Genomic DNA, 26,867 nt, shown 5'->3' on the forward strand with positions numbered 1-26,867 from the left:
GCTCAATGGCTAGTAGGGATAAAAATGGGCCCTGCTGCAGATAACTGGAGCTAAGCTTTAGTAAAAGACCCCCTAACTTGTTTGTTCACCTTTGTTTCTAGTCCATGGACATTAATCCAGAGGCCACACTAATTTAGTCAGGATACATTATAGTGGGCTTTCTTTATTTCACATTTATAATGTCTAAATACAAAATAAACTTGAAAAAAAAACTTTCTAGTCAAGGAATTTAGACATTATAAATTCCTTGACTAGACACAGCCTTTTTCCAGTTTGGAGAGACCACCCTCACCTTCTCCCCCCTCCCTCTGTTAGCTCTTCCTTGATTTTGTGATACTGTAGTTAGCAGCCTGGTGCTGGCCGTGGTCTGGAGAGACTTGTTGTTGCCATGAAACTAAACCTGGCCTCCACCTCTCTGAACACATAAACCCCTAAAGGAGCAACACACATGGACGTGGTTTCTCCTCTCCCTCCATCCTATACTATATAATTCCATAGTATTAAATAGAAATAAAACAGACAGAAATAAAGCAAAACAGAGGAAAACAAGGTGATGCCTTTTTTAAAAATTGGACTTAATACATTTTTAACAAGCTTTGGAAGGCAAAACCTTCTTCAGGTCGGATATAAGCACAAGATGACAATAAAAACATATAGCTTGGAGTGAGATATGAACCGCATTCCAAAGACAGTCTTGAGACAGTACCACAGTATTATCATTTCACGCCATGCTCCCTGGGAAGCCGAGCAGATTTGCAGAGTAATCTGTGCCTGTTTAGTGCACACAGTAGCTCTGTTTCCGTTCTCCTGATCCAGACGAGTCACTCTGTGCCGTTTACTTTTGCACTGACTTCACTGTTGGGGTGGGGAAGTTAGCTGATTGATTGCTCGTTACCTGTGCACTATTTCCTGCCTGCCTGTTGCTTGCAGCCTTGCCCTGTCCCCGCCTCTCCCTGGCTCTGAGTCTAACCCTGTCCTGAGCTCCCCCGAGAAGATTTGCGCTTGGCAGGCTGACTCTGAGCTCATGCAAAGTGCAAACATCAGAGAACAAAGGGGCGGGTCAAGTAGTGCCCGAGCCCCTGGGTTGCTTTTCTCCGGGAAGGGAATTTTGTGACTGCTGTTCCTGAGATCTCGGTTTCCTCATGGCTGCGGCTTTTGGGAAGAATTCCAAGGATCCTTTCAGCACCCCGGTCGGGCACCTGATAGGTAAGAGAATCAAGAAATGTGTAAGCAGGAGCAGGGCAGCTGGGGCACAGTCAGGCGGCTGAATCTGGCTTCCTTCCCAGTCGCTTTCAAGAGTTTTCACTCGTACAAAGTTCAGCTGCTGCTCTGCGCGTGTAACTGGGAATCCGGGTAACCCACATCCCTTTGAAACTAATGATCCTGAGGCGAATCCCCTTTTGGAGTTGGAGGGGAAGGGGGAGGGGGGCAGATGGTGGGTGCGGAATGGGAGCACACAAGGACTTAAGGAAGGAAGGTGTGAAGGAATTGGATTCGGTCACTCACCAGTCCTGGCCACTCTCTCTCCCCAGCATTTTGCTGTGGGCAGCCAGTGGTAGCTAAGATAGAAAGGGCTCCCCTATCACACCATCGCTCCCAAGGTAGGGCGGACCCAGGGGATGGGGGATGCACATTTCCTAAAGCTGACACATTGCAATTAATAAATTCAGGAAAAAAATACACCTTTTCTCTACCTTCGTTCTCTGAACATTGCTTTGGTCTTAATGTCTCTCTTCTGCTTTTTTCTTAACTCTCTCCAGGGTCTTCTGCCCTGGTTTGACATTTCTTCTGTGTGTCCACCATCCATCTTTCTTATGTGTCTCTGTCCTGTCCAGTGTCTCCCCTCTGTGTCCATGAGCTACTGAAAAAGGTGTGAGCAAATCTTCTAAATAAATAAAATGTTCCTGTGAGCCAGCATCTCTTTTGTGTCCCTTTTCTCTTCCTTATGTTTGCTTCTCTACTCTCTCTTTCCTTCCTCCTGTGCCCCCTTGGCCCCCCTCAACTCCATCTCTCTCTCTTTCCCCCTCCCAGTTGGGCCAGTGTCTCTCCCCCAGTCCAGTCTCTGCCCCTCTCTCTTTCTCTCTGCGCCCCCCCCAGTTCAGCATCTGTCCCCGCTCATCCCCCTCTGTTTTTGCTGTAGGTCTCTCTCTCTCTCTCTCTCCAGCCCCCCCCCCCCACTCTACCCTACCCCAGGTCCAGCCTCTCTCTCCCTCTTCCCCTCCCCTTTGCACCAGGTCTCTCTGTGTTCCCCAGCCCCCCAACCCCAAATCTAGCATCTCTCTCCCTTTCTTCCCCTTCCCCTTCTCCAATGATCCAGGCGCTCTCTCCTTCCTCCTTCCGTGCCCAGGTTTAGCATCTCCTCCCAGCCCTAGTAGGTCACAGCAGAGGTAGCACTGAATGCTGCTCTTTGTGTGGTAGGGCTTTCCACTGCCACAACCTGCCAGCATTTGGAGGGCCAGTGTGGTGGGAGGAAAAATGGAGGTAGGCAGATGCCGGACCCACACAGGTGCACAGGGTGGGGGAGATGCCAGATCCAGGCATATGGGGGGGGGGGAGGGGGCTCCAGTTTCAGGTGGCTCTTACCTTTGGCCAGCTCTGGGCATTTAGCTGGGCTTGCTCAGTGGTAGCTACACTCCTGATGCTGGCTCTAAGGGATATTAGTATACTTTAACCAAAAGTTAGCTACAGCCTGGTGGGCCTGAAGATGGCAGTGTCAAGGTAGTCAGATCTCTGACATTTTAGGAAAGGCAGAGGCCCATGTTTCAGCTAAAAATGACAAACATCTTTCTGGCAAAACAAACTCCATCCATAAGAACATTTAAACAGCCACAATGGGTCAGATCAAAGATCCATCAAGCCTACTGTCCTGCTTTCAACAGTAGCCACCGTTCAGTGAATCCAGACTGCCCCAATTTGACTGCTCCTATCGGACCGACCGTTCACTTGTCTATTAGATTGTAAGCTCTTTGAGCAGGGACTGTCTCTCTTTGTTAAATTGTACAGCGCTGCGTAACCCTAGTAGCGCTCTAGAAATGTTAAGTAGTAGTAGTAGCCAACCCAGATCACAAATGCCCGGAAGGATCCCCAAAAGAAGCAGCCTTCCATGTTACTTATTTCAGGGATAAGCAGTGGCTCCCCCACCCAGTCCATCTTAATAACAGTCTATGACTTTTCCTCCAGGAACTTGTGCAAACCTCTTGTAACAAATTCTAGAGCTTACTTATGAACTGAATAAGTATTTTCTCTGATTTATTTTAAATGTATAACTTAGTATCATCATAGCATATTCCCTCTAGTCTTTGTACTTTTTGGAAGCCTAAACAATGAGTTTGCTCCTATCAGAATTTGATAGATTTCTATCATATATCTCACCTCAGCTGTCCAAGCTGAAGAGTCCTAATTTGAGTCATTCCATCCCCTTTATTATTTGATCACCTTTATCTGTACCTTTTTGAATTGTACAGTATTGTTTTTGCAATGCAGTGACCAGAATTGCACACAATACTCAAGGTGTGGTCAGCGAATGCCACAGGAATGATTTATTAGATCCTTCACTCTCCTAAACCGGTAATCTAAAAATGTCTTTCAAAATATCATTTAGAAAGTTGAGGCTATATATAATCTATCCACAAAAAAACAGCTATATATCGTCACAGAATTTTACTGGCATCCAAAAACTATTGAAATTCACATAGAGGAAAAAACCTCAGCAAACCCTGACCAAATGTAATACGGTCCTCGGTGGGCTTAGTTGCAATCATAGGCATTAAAAAAAACCTCCAGTATCCTTTCAATAGCACTGTAGCAAATTAATGTTTTTAAATTCGTTTTCATTAAAGAAGTATTTTGTCAAGTTAGGGTTGCTAAGACATTTAGGGCCCTGTTTACTAAGCAGCGTTATAGGCGTGTTAATGTTTTTAACGCGTGTAAACCATCTACGCGCATTAACCATGTACGTGCCTACAATATCCCTATAGGCGCCTACATGGTTAATGTGCATGCTAAGTGTAGGCGCACTAAACTACTTACTACTACTACTTATCATTTCTATAGCGCTACTAGACGTACGCAGCGCTGTACACTTGAACATGAAGAGACAGTCCCTGCTCGACAGAGCTTACAATCTAATCAAGACAGACAAACAGGACAAATAAGGGATAAGGACAAAGAGAAGCAAGATTCCGGAATCCCAGAGTAGCAAGATTCCAGAATCCTAAAGACTACTACTACTACTTATCATTTCTATAGCGCTACTAGACGTACGCAGCGCTGTACACTTGAACATGAAGAGACAGTCCCTGCTCGACAGAGCTTACAATCTAATTAGGACAGACAAACAGGACAAACACTAACGCACCTTAGTAAACAGAGCCCTTAAAGAAATTGCTAAATCCAACAAACTTTAGAATAGTGATTCAAAGTTTTGTCATGTTTTGATCATAGTAATAGTTTGTTACTTGGTCTCCCCAAATTGCAGCTTAAAGCTTTACAGATTGCACAAAATTCAGTGGCTAGAGTCTTGACAAATGTAGGTAAATATGAGCATATTACACCTATATTGAAATCTTACATTGCCAATTGAATTTTGTATTAAATTTAAAATATTTTTATTGGTGCTTAAGATTTTCACTGGCCGGGTATCGGAGGCATTAGCCGCAAAATTGAGTGTTTACCAGCCCTCAAGGTCATTGAGATCCGCACAGCAAATTTATCTAGATGTACCGTCACATCGTGTAATAAGATTGCAAGAGCACAGAACATCAATACCCTGTTTCCCCAAAAGTAAGACATCCCCCGAAAATAAGACCTAGTAGAGGTTTTCCTGAATAGGTAGATATAAGGCCTCCCCCGAAAGTAAGACCTAGCAAATTTTTGTTTGAAAGCAAAGGCCGCCCCCCACCCACCCTCCGTCGCTCCCGGAACTAACCTTAAACGCCTCCTTTCACCTTCGCAGCAAGCAGCAGCAGGGCAGACCTCTCCTTCCTTCCATGCCCCGCCCTCGCGGACGTTACATCAGGCGAGGGCGGGACACGGAAGGAAGGAGTGGCCTGCCGTGCAGCTGCTTGCTGCGAAGGTGAAAGGAGGCGTTTAAGGTTAGTTCCGAGAGCGACGGAGGGCGGGCGGGCCAACCCCGATGTTTTCCTGAAAAATAAGACAGCCCCTGAAAATAAGACCTAGTGCATTTTTGGGGGCAAAAATTAATATAAGACAGTGTCTTATTTTCGGGGAAACACGGTATTTTATGTGGCAGGCCCTGTTTTATGGAATGGCTTATCATTAAGGCTAAGAAACCGTCAAGAAATAATAGTACAGTTTAAGAAAGAGCTAAAAACCTTTTAGATTTTAAATGGAGGTTGAGAATAAGAGGAGATTTTAGTAGTCGTTATTCTGTTTTATTTTTATTTTTATTATATTTTAAAATTTGTAGACTGTTTATTGTGTGTGTAAATTGTAAACCGTCGAGAACTTTTGGATTGTATGGTATAGAAGAGATTAAAATAATAAAAAACATTACAAAAGAAACACTTTAGCCTCTTCAGAAGTGCTGATATTCATAGCAGTGCTTCTAGCATGTCAAAGCGAACATTAGCTCATATCTGCTCACAATAAAAGCATAATTAAAATGCATAATCAGCTAATAATACATAAACATAAAAATCCCTTATTGAACAATATACCAGTTGCCCCAGCAGTAACCAACATCACACTGCCTACGCCTTCCGAAAGGTTTCTTGGTATAACATGGCCTAAATTTTCTCTATCTTTAAACACTGTTGGAGACATCCTAATACCATGAAAAGAAAAGAACTAAGGTTGATAGGAAAAAATGAAGAACATGCAATGAAGCTGCAAAGTAGTAAATTTAATATGAATCAGAGAAAATATTTCTTCACTTAATGTGTAATTAAACTCTGGAATTCGTTGCCAGAAATGTGGTAAAGGCGGTTAGCTTAGCGGGGTTTAAAAAAAAGGTCTGGATGGCTTCCTAAAGGAAAAGTCCATAGACCATTATTAAAAGACTTGGGGAAAATCCACTGCTTTTTTCAAAGCCATTTCTGAGTATAAACAGAGGGTTTTTGTAACATGCATAGTAACATAGTAAATGTCGGCAGAGAAAGACCTTTACGGCCCCTCTAGTCTGCCCAACAAGATGGACAGAGTTGAGTCCGGCAGTCTGCACAGGTTCCAAGTCTTCATGATTAAACGCTGGCTATCTCTCCCTGCCAATTTTGGGGCACAGATTGTAGAAGTCTGCCTGGCATTGGTCTTACTTCCCAACCTCTGGAACTGCCGTGAAAGCTCATTCCAGCTGTGAGGTCATTTGTGTAGAAATGCAGTCTTTGAAAATTGCCCAGCCTCAAAACATTTTGGTTAGTTTTCAGATCATTAAATAAATAAATAAACTTTTTAGCACACTCAAACTGTATGCACATTTATTTATAGATTCAATGCTCGTTAAATCAGTTTTCTGCACACTAAGAGGCCACAAGCACATAAGTACCGCCATACTGGGAAAAGACCAAGGGTTCATCAAGCCCAGCAACCTGTCTCTGACCGTGGCCAATCCAGGCTTCAAGAACCTGCAACCCCCCCCCCCCCCCCCATAAATAAATAAATAATGTTCAATGGACTTTTCCTTCAGGAATCTGTCGAAACCCCCCCCTTAAACTCCGTAAGGCCAGCCGCTGCCACCACATTCTCCGGCAACGAGTTCCACAGTCCAACTACCCGCTGAGTAAAGAAAAACTTTCTTCTATTTGTTTTAAATCTACCATATTCTAGCTTCATCTTGTGTCCCCTGGTTCTATTGTCGTTTGAAAGTGTAAACAAACGCTACATATCTGTCCGCTCTACTCCGCTCATTATTTTGTAGACTTCTATCATATCACCCCTCAGCCGCCTTTTCTCCAAGCTGAAGAGCCCTAACCTTCTCAGCCTTCCGAGGGAATGGATCCTCAGAAGCTCAGCCGAGATTGGGTGGCAGAGCCGGTGGTGGGAGGCGGGGCTGGTGGTTGGGAGGCGGGGATAGTGCTGGGCAGACTTATACGGTCTGTGCCCTGAAAATGACAGATACAAATCAAGGTAAGGTATAAAGTAGCACATATGAGTTTATCTTGCTGGGCAGGCTGGATGGACCGTGCAGGTCTTTTTCTGCCGTCATCTATGTTACTATGTATATACTAGTGTTTTTTATGAGTCTTGTATAGATTTACCCTAATGTCTCACTAGTTTTACTGCGCTCATTGCATAGTGTTGAAAACAATATAACTAGTTTCCCAGCTGGTGAATCAGGATCCACAGCTGAGTCATGTAGGACTTTTCTAATGTCACAAGATGTAGCCTCAGTTGCCAAAAGTCAGTCTACAAAAACTGCTGTACACTAGCCATCTGCATAACATCACAGGACGTGGCTGTTTGTTAGATCCTTTGAGAAGTGGAGGAGATTTTGTTTCCTGGTGTTAATAGCCTTATAAAAAAAGTTCCAAACACAATTTTAAGAGAAGCAAAACAATTTGAAAGTGGAGACAATGATTCTGGTTTGGAGGTCCAAAGATTTCCAGGCATACAAATGCAGAAGAATTCGAAATGAGTGAGAGGTAACATCCGGATTAGAACAAACCGCACATGATTTAGATTTTGATCCAGGCTTGGCTAAAGCTCAGTTTACAAAATCAGACCAAAATCTGAGGCATTTTGTAGAAACCAGCAGGTGGAACGTTTGCCGCAGCCTTACACAAGGTATTGCTTGATGAGCAGCTCTAGCACTGAACCTCAGAGACACACACCTAAGCCAGGCAACCTCAGATCCAGTCCTCAAGGTCCACATCCCAGCCTGGTTTTCAGGATTTCCACAGTGAATATGTATGAGATATATTTGCACATACCCCTGGATTCTATATAGCACGCCTAGAGTTACGTGCGATTCTGCGCATAAATCTAAGTGTATTTTATAACTACGCATGTAGATTGTTTTAACAAGCTGTTAAGCATTGTTAACAGCTCTTAACAAGCAATAATGAGCACTAATTGGCAAAAATTAGAATTTACGCGCGTACATTGCTAAGTGTATTCTGTAATGTACTGCACCTAAATTCTAATGTGCACAGGCAAAAAGGGGCATGGCTAGAGGCATGGAAGTGGGCCTTTTGTGGGCGTTCCAAAATCTAAGTGCATTGTTATAAAATATGGGCCAGTGCACGTAAACCTACATGCAGGGATTTATACCAGCTTTTCGTTGGCGTAAATGAAAGAGCTTAGATTCAGTCGCATTAATTACGCCTAAGCGTATTCTAAATACCGCATGTAAATCTATGGCTGGTATTTGGAATAAGCTCAGGCATAATTGCCTAGCGTGCGTTAATTTTAGGCGCAATATATAGAATTGGACCCTTAATGCAGTTGTAATGCCATTGTATCGCTCCATGGTGCGACCGCACCTCGAATATTGGTCGCCGCATCTCAAAAAAGATATAAAGGAATTGGAAAAGGTGCAGAGAAGGACGACGAAAATGATAAAAGGGATGGAACGACTTCCCTATGAGGAAAGGCTGAAGCGGCTAGGGCTCTTCGGCTTGGAGAAGAGACGGCTGGGAGATATGATAAAAATCTATAAAATTAGTGAGTGGAGTGGAATGGGTAGACGTGAAGCGCTTGTTTAACTCTTTCCGAAAAAGGGGGCATGCGATGAAATAGTAAATTTAAAACGAATCTGAGAAACTTTCTTCACTCAACGTGTAATTAAACTCTGGAATTCATTGCCAGAGAATGTGGTAAAGGCAGTTAGCTTAGCGGGGTTTTGAAAAGGTTTGGAAGGTTTCCTAAAGGAAATGTCCATTATTAAAATGGACTTGGGGAAAATCCACTAGTTATTTCTGGGATAAGCAGCATAAAATGTATTGAAATGGGATCTTGCCAGGTATTTGTGACCTGGATTGACCACTGTTGGAAACAGGATGCTGGGCTTGATGGACCTTTGGTCTGTCCCAGTATTTCAATACTTATGTACTTATCCTTAAATACCAAGAAATTCAGTCAAGAGACGAGGAAAATGTAGCAGAAAGATACAGAAATATTTCTCATAATTTTAAGTGCCACTGGCTTAATTAAAAATGAATTTCCGAGCATACCTGGCAAGTTGCCTATACATGTTGCATCTTATAAACTCCAAAAACAAGCTGTCTTTGGCCCGATGCAAGTACTGCAGTGAGCGTTAGCAGTGAATTTGAGAGACTGGTTTAGGAGTGAGATTCCTTACTGTCTTAATATGTGCGTTTGGACACAGTGCCTCTGGAAATTATTATTTCACTTTCTGGAGTAATTCATATCCCAGAAAACTAGGTAGCTAAAAGCAAACTGGTGCATATGGAAACAGAACACGTTGTGCAGTTTGGGAGGATTAGGGAAATTCTTTCCTATCTCCATTTCACTCCCAGTTTAGAACATGAGATCTTTTTCCCTAGTCGCTGCTACGTTTCTTGGGGGAAAGGGCAAAAGAGGAGAAAAGGAAAGTTGGGAAGGGGAACTAGAGAAGCAGGAGGAGTACAAAAAGGAGAGAGAAGAGGCAGGAGAAATAGGAGATGACAGAGAAGGAGAAAATAAATAGTAAAGGAATGAAGAAGAGACATCCACCAAGCAACCAACAGAGAACAAAATAACGAAGTACGAAAGAAGCATTAGAAACAGAGACTGGCAAATGTTCTTTGGCAGAAAATACTGTGTTTGACCACAAAAACATTTTGTGGGATTTTGTGAACTCATTTTTAAAATGTTTTCAGACTGAAGAAATTAGAGATTTAAAAATGCATTCCCAGGGATGTTCCCTGCAAACCAGTCCCCATTTCCGACCTAAAATCTGACTCACTTGCTACACTGTTATCACCCTCAGAATTTCTCAAGGTTGCGTTATGTGACTTGACTGTATTAAAGGGATATGTAGCAACTTTGAATGGTTATCATTGTGTTAGGCAGTATTTCTGAAAATCAGTAATAGTAACACATATTCCATCCTGATCATCAGTGAAGTGAGGTAGGAAGAATGGCCAATTAGCAGGAACAGACAGTAATGAGAGGTCCTTTTACTAAGGTGCACTAACAGATTTAGCGCACATTAGTCTATGGTAAATGCTAAAAATAGCCCCAAATTGCATGAGGCCATTACCACCTCCTGTTTACTAGGCAGTAAGGGCTTACCTGCTAACCATACGTAGTAACATAGTAGATGACGGCAGCAAAAGACCTGCACGGTCCATCCAGTCTGCCCAACAAGATAACTCATATTTGCTACTTTTTGTGTATACCCTACTTTGATTTGTACCTGTGCTCTTCAGGGCACAGACCGTATAAGTCTGCCCAGCACTATCCCCGCCTCCCAACCACCAGCCCCGCCTCCCAACCGCCGGCTCTGGCACAGACCGTATAAGTCTGCCCAGCACTATCCCCGCCTCCCAACCACCAGCCCCGCCTCCCGATCTTGACTAAGCTCCTGAGGATCCATTCCTTTGGCACAGGATTCCTTTATGCTTATCCCACGCATGTTTGAATTCCGTTACCGTTTTCATTTCCACCACCTCCCGCAGGAGGGCATTCCAAGCATCCACTACTCTCTCCGTGAAAAAATACTTCCTGACATTTTTCTTGAGTCTGCCCCCCTTCAACCTCATTTCATGTCCTCTAGTTCTACTGCCTTCCCGTCTCTGTAAAAGCTTCGTTTGCAGATTAATACCTTTCAAATATTTGAACGTCTGTATCATATCACCCCTGTTTCTCCTTTCCTCCAGGGTATACATGTTTAGTTCAGCAAGTCTCTCCTCATACGTCTTGTTCGTTTGCTAATTGGTTAGCATGCGGTGATGTCACTGATTAGCACAGAAATGCTCACTGTTCGAACCCCCCCCCCCCCCCCCCCGCCCTGGTATTCTTCCTCTGAAAAAAAATACAAATATTTTCTTATCACGCAGATTGGGATCTTATTGCAGGACGCTTGAACGTGTCCCATGGTAAGACCTTTTAAGCTGTGGTAAGCATGCGCTAGTGCTCACCAGAGCTTAGGAAAGAGCCCCTCCGTTTCTTACCGATGAAATGGCAAACTATTCTATCCAGGGGCAGGCCCAAGACAGTCTGCTGCCGGAGGCGAGGCGATGGTCTGCCGTTCCTGCTGTGCTCCGCCCCCCACCCAGTTCTGCTGTGCCCTCCAGCTCCAACATACCCCAGGCTCTGCTTTGCCCCCCCCCCCCCCCCCCCCGTTTGATATCTCACCCTTCCTTCCTTCTCCAAATTGACCTTTTCTGACTTTACAAAAGTCAGAGCAGCAGCGATTCCCATAAGCTTGCTCTGCTACTGGCCCCGGCCCCTTCTCTCTACTGCAGCCTGCCCCGCCTCTGAGGAAACAGGAAGTACATCAGAGAGGCGGGCCGTAATAGAGAGAAGGGATCGGTGGCAGGGCAGCGTATGGGAACCTATGCAGCCCTCACTTTTGGAAATCAAGAAAAGAAGGTGTTGTGTTAGGGATCATAAGAGTAACCATACTGGGTCAGACCAATGGTCCATCTAGCCTCCCCCCCCCCCCCCCACTCTCGGCAGCCCTGTCCCTTAGAGATCCTATGTACTTGTCCCAAGCTGTCTTGAATTCAGATACTGTTTACATCTCCACCACTTCCACCCTTTCCATCAAGAAGTATCTATCTCCTTTCACCTTCATCTTATGCCCCTTTAATTCCAGAGCTTCCTTTCAATTGAAAGATGTTTGCCTCCTGTACATTTATGCCGCATAGCTATTTAAGGGGTCCTTTTACAAAAGCATGCTAGCGTTTTTAGTGTATGCTAAAAATAAGCACATGCTAAATGCTAGAGACACCCACAAGAATATATGGGTGTCTCTAGTGATCAGCATGTGCTAAAAACGCTAGCGTGCCTTTGTAAAAGACCCCCTAACTGTCTCTATCATAAATCCCCTCTCCTGCCTTTCTTCTAAAGTATATATATTGGGTTCTTTAAGTCTGTACGCTTTATGACAAAGACCACTGAGCATTTTTTGTAGTCACCCTCTGGACCGACTTCATCCTGTTCATATCTTTTTGAAGGTGTGGCCTCCAGAATTGTACACAATATTTTAAATGAGACAGACATGGAGAAGCCACTGCTTGCCCTTGGATTGGTAGCATGGAATATTGCTACTCTTTGAGATTCTGAATGGAATCTTGCTACTCTTTGGGGTTCTACGTGGAATGTTGCTACTATTTGAGATTCTGAATGGAATCTTGCTACCCTTTGGGGTTCTACGTGGAATGTTGCTACTCTTTGGGATTCTGAATGGAATCTTGCTACTCTTTGAGGTTCTACATGGAATGTTGCTACTATTTGAGATTCTGAATGGAATCTTGCTACTCTTTGGGGTTCTACATGGAATGTTACTACTCTTTGGGATTCTGAATGGAGTCTTGCAACTCTTTGGGGTTCTACATGGAATGTTACTACTCTTTGGGATTCTGAATGGAGTCTTGCAACTCTTTGGGGTTCTACATGGAATGTGGCTACTATTTGAGTTTCTGCCAGGTACTTGTGACTTGGATTAGCCACAGTTGGAAGTAGGATACTGGGCTAGATGGATCATTGTTCTGACCCAATATGGCTACTCTTATGTTCTTATGTTCCCTAACACAGCACATGAATTAGTGCCACAGTGGTAGCAACACAGCACATGCTAATTCATGCCCGGTTACCGCCTATTTAGTACGGGAGCCCTTACCACCACCTCAATGGGTGGCGGTTAGGCCTCCCTCCCCCCCGAAATGGCCACGCAGCAAGTGGATCACTTGCTGCATGGCCATTTCTTTTTAAAAAAAGAAAAATCTACCTTTTATCCGCTGCAGTAAAAGGGGACCTCGGCGCGCATCAAAGACATGACCCTTTTTGCCGCAGCTTGGTAAAAGGGGCCCTAAGTGACTTGTCCAGGTTCACAAGGAGCTGTGGTGAGAATTGAGCCTAGTTCCCCAGGTTCTCAACCCACTGCATTAATCATTAGGTTATTCCGCAAGCATCTGGAGTGTGCCATATTTAGAATCCAGGGAAGTAAGTGTAAAAACTTGGCACATGTTAGCAATGAGACCCCATGGTGAACAATGTGCATTAATAGTGATTACTGGGTAATGTGTACTAATGCAGTAGTGCACTCTAGTGAACTTGTGTTTAATGTTCTTTTAACAGAAATTTATAGACATGGAAAATGCAATAATGTCTACCAAGGATAAAACAGTAGCGTAATAAAACCAAGACTAATGTCTAGTGAAAGATAAAAGGCTTTTTAAAAAGAGCTTAATAATATACTTATTATTCTATTACAGTGAGGATTCATACTGTTTCTATAAAGCTATTCACATTTGATCGTGTATGCACACTTTGGAAAGGGGGCTTGTTTGCAATTTCAGGTTTTTGTGTAGTTTCATATAGGCAGGGACAAACTTTTGAATCAGTCAAGGTTTAAATGTTTTATTTCTTTCACACATTTAGGGTTAGGTATTCAGCGGGCAGTGCTGAGTGTTTCTTTGTCACTGCTGGCATTATTCCCAGATAGAGAATGCTAGGCCATATCGGGCACAGGCTTTCCTTGTCCCCTGAGCGAAGTGAGTGCTCTTCGTCCTTCACTGTTGATTAACTCTGTTATGCTCTAGGAGTCCCTTCCCTTTATCATTTCCCTCCTTTCCTATTTCTCTCCTTCTTTTTACTCTTTGGGCCAAATTCTATATATGGCGCCTGACAAATCAGTGCTGAAAAACCACACGCTTAGCGCTATTCTATAAACTGTGCATAAAGTTAGGCGTACTTTATAGAAAATGTGCATTCACCTAAATGCGTTCATTCACCTAAAATTTAGACGTACCTATGTAGGCCACCCAAAACCAGGTCTAAATACCTGTGCCTAACTTAGGCGTAGATCGGGTGTATTTCATAACAGTGCACATAGTTTCCCACAGCCTGCCCATTCCACGCCCATGGCTTCGCCCCCTTTTTGACTGTGCACATTAGAACTTATGTGCACCACGTTATAGAATATACCTATAATTCTGTTTAAAGCCAATTAGTGCTGCTAATTGGTTAAGTATCAATTATTGGCGCTGATTGGTTTGTTAGGACTAGGGAACATGCGATGAAGCTACAATGTAGTAAACTTAAAACGAATCAGAGAGAATTCTTCTTCACTCAGTGTGTAATTAAACTCTGGAATTCGTTGCCAGAGAATGTAGTAAAGGCGGTTAGCTTAGCGGAGTTTAAAAAAGGTTTGGACGGCTTCCTAAAGGAAAAGTCCATAGACCATTATTAAATGGACTTGGGGAAAATCCACTATTTCTGGGATAAGCAGTATAAAATGTTTTGTACATTTTTAGGATCTTGCCGGGTATTTGTGACCTGGATTGGCCACTGTTGGAAACAGGATGCTGGGCTCGATGGACCTTTGGTCTTTCCCAGTATGGCAATACTTATGTACTTAATTAAGTTGTGTGCACAATTTGGCCACATGGCCAAATTAGTGCACACAACTTAAGGCATCATATATAGAATTTGGGGTTTGTGTATTGTTCTTTTTTTTTTCTTGTTACTTTTGATGAATGACTTTGATGTCTTTTCCTATCAACTATTGTAGTTCCATTCTGCCTGTGTATGTGTTTTTTTAGATTTTTAGATTGTAAACCGCTTTGAATTGCTAGTTAGCAAAGGTCATATAGCAAATGTGAATAGATAAAAATAAATAAATACATATCTGGGTTTATGCAGTCGACTCTCTCTTAAGTAGTTAAGTGCAATATTCAATTTTCATCTCCACCACCTCCCGCAAGAGGGCATTCCAGGTATCCACCACCCTCTCCGTGAAAAAATACTTCCTGATATTTTTCCTCAGTCTGCCCCCCCCCCCCCCCCCCCCCAGGTCAGCCTCAGTTCATGCCCTGTAGTTCTACCACCTTCCCATCTCTGGAAAAAGGTTTGTTTGTGGATTAATACTTTAGATCCAGCAGATAACAAACATACAAACCCCTGACCCATTTAATGTAAGACACTGATCTTAAATAATGTCATTCCCAATTAGGAGCAAACTGAGAAATCAGAAGGAGGATTTTCTTTGAGATTTCGTTCTATGCACCGTACAGGTATTTTTAAAAAATAATAACCACATCTCTATTAGGCCTGATCATGCTACGCACCAGCTACCAATTCAGCTCACTGAGACATGCGTTCTCCTTCTTTCTGGGAACTAACTCTTAAGTGCTGTCGTGTCATTATAAAATCTAGTTTATACAAACAGTGCTATTTAGATTCCTCACAAGGAATCTGTCAGTTCAGATCAACAGAGAGAACTCAGCGTATTATTAAGGAAGAAGAATGTTTTCTTTTGAATGCTTCACACCTGGCTGGGTACGCTGAACATCCAAACCCCAGCTAATGCTACAGAATTAAGCACTGAGTCACAATTGACATCATTGTGTACAAGGAATGGGATGCAGGAAACGCATTCTTGGTCCTTTAAAAGGGCCCCTCCCCCCCCCCCCCCCCGTTGTTCGTTTTTGTTTAGGCAGCCAATGAAGATTAAGGGTGTTAGTGGAAAAATGGTATTTCATGCCATCACATCATTTTATGTTTACCTGATTTTTTTTTGTTACATTTGTACCCCGCGCTTTCCCACTCGTGGCAGGCTCAATGCGGCTTACATATTGTGTACAGGTACTTATTTGTACCTGGGGCAATGGAGGGTTAAGTGACTTGCCCAGAGTCACAAGGAGCTGCCTGTGCCTGAAGTGAGAATTGAACTCAGTTCCTCAGGACCAAAGTCCACCACCCTAACCACTAGGCCACTTCTCCACTGTTGCTACTATTTGAGATTCTACATGGAATGTTGCTATTCCACTAGCAACATTCCATGTAGAAGTCGGCCCTTGTGGCCGCGCAGGCTTCTGCTTCTGTGAGTCTGACGTCCTGCACGTACGTGCAAGACGTCAGACTCACAGAAACAGAAGCCTGCGTAGCCTTCTACATGAAATGTTGCTAGTGGAATAGCAACATTCCATGTAGAATCTCCAATAGTAGCAACATTCCATGTAGAATCTCCAATAGTATCTATTTTATTTTTGTTACTTTTGTACCCTGTGCTTTTTCCCACTCATGGCAGGCTCAATGCGGCTTACATGGGGCAATGGAGGGTTAAGTGACTTGCCCAGAGTCACAAGGAGCTGCCTGTGCCTGAAGTGGGAATTGAACTCAGTTCCTCAGGACCAGAGTCCACCACCCTAACCACTAGGCCACTCCTGTTTATATCTTCTTGTTTTCCCTTGTATATCATCTCTTTTGTTTATCGTACACTATCCCCTGGATTCTGTAAACGACGACTAAAGTGAGCATGCAAATTAGCGTGCATAGCCGGTTTGCGCGCACAACTTAGTTGCTTAACAAGCCAATCAGCACCAATAAAGGGCTGCTAACAACTAATTATTGGCGTTAATTGGCCTCAATTAGGATTTTTGCACAGATCGTATTCTATAACGATCCACGCATAACTCCTAACTTGTGTAAAATTTTGGGGTGTGTGTGGCTCGTTTCATTTTGGAAGCGTTCCAAAATTTTACACTCATAAATACAGAATTGAACCTAATTTAGTTGCTGGCATTCACACTGGCTTTTAGCAGGCGTAATTGCTGGGGCCGAAATTTAGGTACGGTTTATGCCCTAAGGGCCAAATTCTATAAATAACGCCGAGAACCACACGGTTTATATGATTCTATAAGCTATGCCTAAAGTTGCGTGCAGTTTATAGAATAGTAGTAAAAAAGCCCCATTTCTGATGCAAATGAAACGGGGGCTAGCAAGGTTTCTTCTGTGTGCATGTGGGAGTGTGTGTGTCCCTGCCCTCTGCCCTCTCTCCCTTCCCCTGTGCTGTCTGTTCCCTCCCCCCTTGGAGTTGAGTCCTTCAGTGTTAAGTTTCCTGCTGTGCTGTGTTTGTGTTACAGAGATAGTGAGGGCTTCTGCCTTCTCTCCCCTCCCCCCTCTGAGTCCTTCACTGTTACGGAGAGAGCGATTTGATTTTGTGCTTTGCTGTGTTTTCCTTCACTGTTTATGTTACAGAGAGAGCGAGGGCGGGGCAGACACTCATGGGGAAACCGTATATCTCTCCCCCTTCACACTTCCGGCTGGAGGCTTCATTTAGAACGTTGGTGGTGCCTTTTATATATAGAGATGCCTACATGCCGTTCTTATGACTAAAATTTATGTGCATTCATTTAGGCCACCTACAGCCAGGCCTAAATACCTGCACCTAAGTTAGGCGCAGTTCGGATGTATTCCATAATAGTGCGCAAGGTTTTGGAAACGCCCACAACTCCCCCATTCCACGCCTATGGCCATGCCTCCTTTTTGACTGCACGCATTAGAATTTACGTGCACTGCATTGTAGAATACGCCTAGAAAGTTGTGCGCATAAATTCTGTTTAAAGCCAATTATTTATTTATAACATTTGTATCCCACATTTTCCCACCTATTTGCAGGCTCAGTGTGGCTTACATAGTTCCGTAAGTGGTGATTACCAGTTCCGGATAGGAGAAATACATAGTTGAGGTAGAGGAACAGATTGGGTTAGGTTACAGGAGGAAAGTTCGTCTTATGATAAGAGCTAAAGGTAATAGGTTAAACTTAATTTATGACAAAAATTAGCTTGAACAATTGGGAACATTAAATTGGAAATCAAGATAATTTAGCAAAAAGTTGAGATATAGAGAATACATGTTGTATAGATGTGTTTTGTTAATTGCATTTAGGATGAATTGTTGTTGTATGCTTTCTTAAATAAATAAGTTTTCAATATTTTAATGACGGTCACTATGTCGTGTGTTATTTTTATGGATTTTGGTAATTAGGGCCGCTAATTCATTGTTAAGTACCATTTATTGGCGCTGATTGACTTGTTATTCAATTAAGTTGTGCTCACAATTAGGCCACGCAGCCAAATTAATGTGCATAACAAGGCACAATATATAGAATTTAGGAGTAAATGCTAATCTATAAAGGACGCATACCCTTTATAGAATAGCGCTCAGCATGTAAAATTTTTGGTGCCGATTTTTAGATGCCACTTATAGAATTGACCCCTATATTTTTCTATGTCTACTTTTGGTTGCTCTGTTTTCCTTTCCCTGTGCATGAGGTTTCACTTGGAGGAAAGGAGAAACAGGGCATGATACAGATGTTCAAATATTTGAAAAGTGTTAATCTTTTTGGGAGAAGGGAAGGCAGTAGAACTAGAGGACATGAATTGAGGTTGAAGGGGGGCAGACTCAGGAGTAATGTCAGGAAGTATTTTTTCACAGAGAGGGTGGTGGATACGTGGAATGCCCTCCCGCGGGAGGTGGTGGAGATGAAAACGGTAATGGAATTCAAACGTGTGGGATAAACACAAAGGAATCCTGTATAGAAGGAATGGGTCCATGGAATCTTAGCAGAGATTGCATGGTGACGCAGGTAATTGGGAAGCAAAACCAGTGCTGGGCAGACTTCTACAGTTAAAACCCTGATCGTGACTGAATAGATATGGATGGGCTGGAGTGTAAATTTTAAGGGGTTTCGACGTTAGCTTCAGAACGTTTAGTACAAGAAGAGTGCTGGGCAGACTTCTATGGTCTGTGCCCTGAGAATGGCAAGGACAAATCAAACTCGGGTATAAAGTATCACATACCATGCAAAATGAGTTTATCTTGTTGGGTAGACTGGATGGACTGTTCAGTTCTTTTTCTTCCGTCATTTACTATGTTACTATGTTACTCTTTGGGGTTCCACATGGAATGTTGCTACTAATTGGAATTCCGGAATCTTGTAACTCTTTAGGATTCCAGAATCTTCAGAACTTTTAGTACAGGAACAGTGCTTGGCAGACTTCTACGGACTGTGCCCTGAGAATGGCAAGGACATATAAAACTCGGGTATAAAATATCACATACCATGTAAAATGAGTTTATCATGTTGGGCAGACTGGATGGACTGTACAGGTCTTTATCTGCTGTCATTTACTATGTTACTATGTTACTTAGTACCTCAAGCAGAGCTGTAAAATGAAACAGTATTAATTACTGCATGTCCCTAAAATGTACTACATTATTTAGGGGCCCTTTACTAAACCCTAATGCATGCTTAGTGCATGAGAAAAGTCTTACAGTGACACGTGGTAATTTGTTATGCGCGAAGTGCTAGATTCTATAAATGGCACCTAGAATCTAGGCGCGTCTGATAGAGATGTCTAGGCATGTTCTGTTAGACGCGCCTAAATTCAGGCATGATATATAGTATACACCTGGACTGGGCAAATGTGCCTAAATCTAGGCGCGTCCATTTATGCCCAGGGGCATAGCTGGACCTTGATGGAGTGGGGGGGGGGGCACATTTTGGCCCGTCTCCCTGTCGCCACTGCATGATGGTATCTTAGCTGGCGGGGTCCTAACCCCCCTCCCCCCCCCCCCAGCTGAAGCGTTTGGCCCGCGCTGGTCTCGCATTACCTGCCCTGTTCTGTTCTCAGTCGAAGTGTCACGCATGCTCAGTTTCAGTAAAACGAGCATGCATGGCGCGACTGAGAAGAGCAGAGTAGGCAAGGTGGCGAGACCAGCGTGGGACAAACGCTTCAACTGGCAGTTGTTGGGGACCCCCGCCAGCCAAACCGGGGGCCCCAGATCCAATTTGGAGGGGCCCAGGCCCCCGTGGCCTCCTGTAGCTCCGCCAATGTAAATAGCTAGTGTAAATGCCCATGCTTACATCTACGTGCACTGGTATAAATTCTGTAATAGTGCACATAGATGTGATTGATAGGCCTGGCATGCCCACAGTCCGCCTATGACCACGCCCCCATTTTGGCTGCACGCATGGGGATTCAGACTTTGCTGGTCAGACTTTGTGTGCACTTCTTTGCAGAATATGCCTGACAAAGCGTGTGTGTAAATTCCTATTAAGGCCTATTAGTGTTGCTAATTGGTTGTTATCGGCCAATTAACAACCCTAAGTGGCATGTAGATCAGTTAAGGCGCGTGCTAATGTACACGTGTGCCTCTGCGCCATATACAGAATCCAAGGGTAAATGTGTAGTGTCTGTTTATTTAAAATATTTATTAGAGGGGGGTGTCACGGGCAGAAAGTGGGCAGTCCCACATTATCCGGCTAACACGTCATGATAATTGTGTGCTAACTGGATAACGCAGAGTTAACTGGAGAGGGAACCCCATTGCTGGCCTTCAGCCTATGCTTCCTTCAGCTTGAGGCAGGCTTGGGGCCTCCTGGAGTATAAGAGCCCAGGGCAGTTGTTCTGTTTGCCACCCCTGGAGGCGGTAAGTACTCCCGCCCTTAATTTCTTTTGCATGTCTTGTGCACTCCTGGGCACTTTAGCATGGGACCTGCAAATAAAAAGGAAGTCCCGTTAAGTGCTGAGTTAAACCTGGGCTTAGCGCATTTTGATGTGGGATTTTCTCATGCGCTAAGCCCAGATTTTAATGCGTTTTAGTTAAAGGGCCCCTTAGGGTTTATCCATTCGATTGTTTTTTGAACATTTACTACCCTGTGGTACCCTGGTAGTGGGGCCCTATAAATACCTAATGAATCTATATCAAAAGAGCAGAGGTGTTTGAAATCACATAGGCTTGTTCCGTTCATTAATCATTAATCCAAGGAAGTGCTTGGTGTCAGTGAAGCTAGCAGTAGGTGTATATGTTAGACTGGTGCCAGGGTATTACAGAACATATTGCCTCATGCCTGACACACTTTCCCTGGTTGCCAGGTGGCTCAGAAAAGCCACATGATGAGTCTTGCATTCCTCTTAGGTCTGTTGCCTTAAAGTCAGCTCCATGTTGACAAACCTTGGGTGTTTTTGTGTGCTCCATATTACTTCCTGGGTTGAAGCTTCTGAGTAAGTTCATTTTTTATGTAAACAGCTTAACAACCTCAAACTTAGGGAACTTGTGCTGCAGTCTTAGTGTGACTCTTTTCTTGAGGACCTGTTCAGCAAGGATGCCCCTCCCAGGAGATTATGCTTCACCAAAATAGCTCTCCAGGATCATCGGAGTGTGCAGTCCTTCTCACCATGTCAAGGGCTGCGGTCCCGAGAGGAGGCACTTCCTGGGTCATTAGCATGAAAACATAAAAAACAGGCTTTGGTGCTGTATCTAGATGTCAGTTATGGGAATTATTTTGAAAAAATATCGACCTTTTCCTAAAAGGGAAATAATGGTTAAACTCAGGGCCGGTCAAACCCAGTAAGCGGGGTAAGCGCCGCAGGGGGGCGCCTGCCTTCAAGGGCGCCGTGCCGCCATACCGCGCCGCCCTTGCTGCTTTAAATCTTTAATTTACCTCCGTTTCAGCAGCCGCATCATTTGAAAGCCCTGCCCCGTCTCTAGCCTTCCTTCCCTCCCTTCGTGAGTTCATTCCGCAGTCCCGCCTTCTGACATCATTTCCTCGAGGGCGGGACTGCAGAACGAACTCACGAAGGGAGGGAAGGCTAGAGACGGGGCAAGGCTTTCAAATGACGCAGCTGCTGGAACGGAGGTAAATTAAAGATTTAAAGCACCTAGGTTGGCGGGGGATGGGGGCGAAGGAGAATCGCTGGACAGGGACAGGGTGGGAGAAGAGAGAAATGAGATGCTGGGGGGGGGCGGGGGCGCGTGGGTGCCAGAGGGGGGGGGCGCGCGGGCGCCAACTCATCATCTGCAGGGGGGCGCCAGAGACACTAGGACCGGCCCTGGTTAAACTAATTCACCGGGAGATAGAAAATGGTTGGCAAGGAGAAGAAAGGAAGAGACTGGTTTGTTGCCAGGGCTGTGAGAGGGACACTCCCTGACCCTTGCCTCCCCTGTGATGGCCCTGGCTCAGTGAGTGCAGCAGTGGTGCTAGAAAGCATCTGTGGTTTCAAGTTGGAATGAGCCTAAGCCTGTAATTCTCTCACTCCTTAATGAAACACAGTTAAGTAGTTCGCAGAAATAAAGGATCATATTTGAAGATAAACATCCCCTGTGATTATCCCACCTTAAAGGACTGCTCTTCTTTACCCTATTTTGATAGAGGTAGGAAAATGTAGTTTATAACTTGATTTGGTTTGAGTTTTTCACTCTTGGATTTGTCGGTTGCCTTGCCTTCCTTATGGGGTAACACCTTAGCCACCCTGCGGTCAGGGCTGACACAGCTAAAGCATCAGAAAGGAATTTGCCGGGGAGCGACAGATATCTGGAAACCCATTAAGGACAGAACTCCAGTTAAAATGTAACAACATCATTTTTTATCTATTAAATATGATTAGGGCCATGGCAAAACTGTGAACTTTGAGCTGTATTAATGTGGCTACTGTGAGCCATTTTATGTGCGATTGGGATCACATTAACTCCAGGTCAGTTTTCTGAAGTCATCTAATCTTTGTGTATTTATTTTTATACTTTGCAGTTTTGCTTCGCTCTTTAGAACGAGCTCCTGTACGTCACTTTTTACAGTGAGAATTAGTAATTCTCTGGTCAAATTAAGGCATAAGCCAACTAGACACATGCCTAGGACCAAAGGTTTAAGAGTAGCCCCAAAGATGTGCCAGACAGAAGAATGGGGGAAGGACAAGAGTAAGCGCTGTCTCCAGGCCTCTGTTTATTTCCCCCTCCCTCCACCCTTGTGCAATGTCCCCAGTCAGTAGGGGGAGTCTGTGAGCTCCATGTCTTACTTGCTGCTTCCTCCTCTGCCAGTTTTCCTGTGCAGTGAGAACCCTGCAGGGTTCTATTACAGGGCGTTTTAAAATGTATTTACAAGGGCGGACTGACCATTCGGACAACCGGGCAATGCCCAAGGGCCCAGAGGCTCTGCCCGGATGCCCGAATGCCCAGCATTCCGCTGGTGGTCTAGTGGCCATAGCACGGGGTAACATGTTCTTTCCTTCCAGGCCCACTGGGCTGCCGCTATTCCCCCCTTCCCAGCCTGGCACCATCGTATTTTAAAAATGGCGGCCGAGACTCCCTATGGAAGTCTCACGAGACTGTTGAAACCTGCGAGACTACCGCAGGAAGTCTCGGCCGCCATTTTGAAAAGACTGCAGCACCAGCAGGCAGAGGAATAGCGGCAGCGCAGTGGGCAGAAAAGAACATCTCCCCCCTGGCAGAGGCCACCAGACTACCAGGACCCCTCAGGTAGGACTGGGGCAGCAGGGGTGGCGGCTGTGGCTGCAGGCGAGGTGTCAGGCAGCAGCCGGTCGGGGGGGCCCAGACCCACCCTCATTCCGTCCCTGTGTATTTATATTAGGATCGGAGTCCCTGCCCTGTCAGTGCTTTCTACTTGATGTAAGTATATGCTCTGGATGTGAATCTTTGTGTACTGTGAAAACAAACCAAAAGAAAAATACATTTCATCAAGTTAGTTTTATTAACAGACCAAATGCATTATTTACAAAATAGTAAGAAATAACACAGTACAGGACTGATAGTGCATAAGCATGAATTGGCCCAGCCGGTCTGCCCAGTACCTTTCTGCACTGCTGTAGCTTAGGATATCACCCAGCTGTCAGTCTTGCGTGCTCAAATGCTCACAGGATATCGCTCCGAGTTAGTTTTATGTATCTCTTCTTATATCGTGGTGTTTAGAATGAATATGAAGCTTTTCCAGTTGTTTAATTTTATCTTCTAGTTGAAGAAGCTGCGTAGATTCCTGTTTTTCTTCCAGGCAGCAAAGCTTATTATTTCACCTCTTAAGACAAGCTTTGAAGGCTTCCCAGTTGGTAGATAGTGGAGGATCTGTATTATCATGCCACATATTCCATAGGTGCTTCGGTTTACTAGAGTCAAGCTGTAACTTAAGGTGGATCATTGCGTGATCAGTAATTAAAACTGGATCAATTTTCATGTCAATGTTCTGAGTTATTAAGGATTTAGAGAGAAGAAAAAAAAAGTCTATTCTCGAGTATGAGTGATGTGGAGCAGAATAAAATGAGTATTTCTGACAGTCAGGGTGTTGAAGGCGCCCTTTATCCACAAGACTTAATGCTAGATAGTTGCGAGAAGCTTCTTTCCCATTTTGGTTTGTCTTTGAATGCACCTGGACTGATGATCCAGGATGTCATCCAAAGTAACGTTAAAATCTCCAGCCAACAAGATTGGTACAGTACTATATTCTAATAAAGCCACTCAGATTTGATGTATAAAGTCTGATGTATCAATATTGGGTGCATAAATATTCATGGTAGAAACTTTTTACCAATCAGTAGCACGACAATTGCCCATCGACCATTAAGATCAAAAGATGGTTGGAGAATATGAACTGGAAGATTCTTTTTGAATAAAATAGCTAAATATTCCTCCTTTTTTAGAATGAGCAGGTTCATAAATTGAGCGACCAATCTGTGGAGGATTAAACCTATACAATTAGAGTCTGATAAGTGAGTCTCTTGCAAAACTAATATATCATGATTGCATTTTTTAGCATGATTAAAGATTTTTTGGCGTTTGGTTAGATGATTCAGTCCGTTGACATTCCATGAGGTTATATTTCAAAAGGATGACATCAAATCCTATTAAGACCAAGCTTAAATAACACAGTATGGAAATGCATGACATATAGGTAGAATCAAATACAAATTGACCAAATCAGTATCCCGATCATCAGAACTATAAACTGTAAATAATGAACCTACCTGGGCCTTCCCAAAACCAGGTCCAGAGGCCTGAAGCTGTCAGACCTAATAATCATGGCCTCTGTGTGACCCAGAGGCTCATGAGCTCTGGTGACGGGCTTGCAGAAGAAAGAACATGAAACAATTTTCCATGCAAGGTGTTTACTAAAGAACTAGTAAAACAAGCCCGTTTCTTGCGTTAATGAAACGGGCGCTAGCACGGTTTTCCTTCCGAACCTCCCCCCCTCGGTGTTCTGCTGGCACTGGCCGCCATTGTTGCGGACCTCGGCACGCCACCTTCAATCTGCTGCATCGTTGGTTGTGTTGCCAGTGACGCCATTGCTCCGCCCTCGACGTCATCACGTTTGACGCGAGGGCGGGGCCCCAACACAGTGTTTTCGGTGGCTTCACCACCAACCACGAAGGCTTCGAACCGGAAGGAAGTGCCCGGAGGACCTGACAGTGACGTCAGTGTCCTCAGAACGTTGAGGGTGAGTTTTATTATATAGGATGTGGTGAGGGGCTTTTTCAGATATAATGTCTGGAACATAGGTAAATGGTTGCTGGCGAAATGGAACATGCTAATCAGTATGATGTTGCTTTAGCCCTTACCAATAATCTTGATCAGTGTGGTCTGAACTAATAATTATGTACATTGTGGTCGAAACTACTGCTAACAAACTGTTCGAACTGTATAATGGTAGAAGAGTATAAAATGCGATAGATGACAAGACAAATTTAGAGAAGTACTCAGAGATAGCACTCCTGTGCAGCTTTGTTGTAACTCTCTCATGAGAAAAGAATCACAGTTTGTTTTCTTGCTTGGTAAGTAATAAAGGGGATATTTTCTCATCTCGGCGTGGCCTTCACTTCTTCTCTCCCGAACTGTATGAGTGTGTGGAACATTCTATTGGGTTGGGGAGGGCAGAAGATTAAAGAAAACATGATTAAATTAAAGAGCCGGTGACTTTCCAGTAGCCATTTCAAGCATTTGGAAACTTAAAACGGCTCTCAGGGGCCCTTTTTCAAAGCGTCAGTAAGGCCAACACGGGCTTACTGTACGCTATCCTAGAACTACTGCTGGCCCAATGCAGCTGCCGGCGGTAGTTCCAGCTTGAGCGTGTACCATTTCCTGCGCACCGGACAATATTTAAAAATTTAATAGCATGGCTCTAACCCAGCAGCAATCGGGCATCGCCGTGCACTGCCTGGTTACAACAGGGTTACAATGGGAGCCCTTAGTGGTGGTAAGTGCTCCCCACTGCATAGCCATGCGGTAAGAGTACTCTTACCGCATGGCTATTTTTTTAGGGGCTTTTTACCCGCTGCGGTAGAAAGGGCCCTGATGTGGGGGAAAAATGGCCCCTGCTGCTATCGCAGGGCCCTTTCTCCCGCAGCTTAGTAAAAGAACCCCTCAATTTCTGTAAGAATAAGATGCTCCTGTCACCTCGACTATTGTGTTCAATTCTGGTCATTGCATCTCAAAAAAGATATAATGGAATTAGAAAAGGTGCAGAGAAGGGCGACGAAAATGATAAAGGGGATGGGACGACTTCCCTATGAGAAAAGGCTGAAGCGGCTAGGGCTCTTCAGCTTGGAGAAAAGGCGGCTGAGGGGAGATATGATAGAGGTCTATAAAATAATGAGTGGAGTTGAACGGGTAGATGTGAAGCGTCTGTTCACGTTTTCCAAAAATACTAGGACTAGGGGGCATGCGATGAAGCTACAAAATAGTCAATTTAAAACAAATCGGAGAAAATGTTTCTTCACTCAACGTGTAATTAAACTCTGGAATTCGTTCCAAGAAATGTGGTAAAGGTGGTTAGCTTAGCGGAGTTTAAAAAAGGTTTGGGCGGCTTCCTAAAGAAAAAGTCTATAGACCATTATTAAATTGGACTTAGGGAAAATCCACTATTTCTGGGATAAGCAGTATAAAATGTTTTGTACTTTTTTTGGATCTTGCCAGGTATTTGTGTCCTGGAGTGGCCACTGTTGGAAACAGGATGCTGGGCTTGATGGACGTTTGGTCTGTCCTAGTATAGCAATACTTATGTACTTATGTAACTCAGATATAGAGAAAGGGAAAAAAAGAAGTAATGCTTATGTAGGCAAAGCATAAATTCAACATAAATTTTGGAAGAGCATAAATGTGATCAAAAACATAACACAGATCGTAGGTGAGATAATATAATGATATAGATGGCCATGGGAAGAGGGCATGAGTGG

At 44.0% G+C, this 26,867-nt stretch overlaps 1 protein-coding gene across 3 annotated transcripts in view; it reads left to right on the top strand.

The window, feature by feature from the left end:
* The first annotated feature begins 931 nt into the window (after window positions 1–931).
* Window positions 932–26,867, top strand: part of TOM1L1 (target of myb1 like 1 membrane trafficking protein) — an 88,016-nt gene continuing 62,080 nt past the window's right edge. For all 3 annotated transcript variants that reach the window (XM_030208368.1, XM_030208367.1, XM_030208369.1), the window contains exon 1: window positions 932–1,206. In XM_030208368.1, coding sequence (XP_030064228.1) covers window positions 1,143–1,206 — 64 coding nt within the window. In that variant the 5' untranslated portion in view covers window positions 932–1,142. The remainder of the gene's footprint in view (window positions 1,207–26,867) is intronic.

The sequence above is a fragment of the Microcaecilia unicolor genome, chromosome 6 (assembly GCF_901765095.1).
Source record: "Microcaecilia unicolor chromosome 6, aMicUni1.1, whole genome shotgun sequence".
Classification (NCBI taxonomy): Eukaryota; Metazoa; Chordata; class Amphibia; order Gymnophiona; family Siphonopidae; genus Microcaecilia; species Microcaecilia unicolor.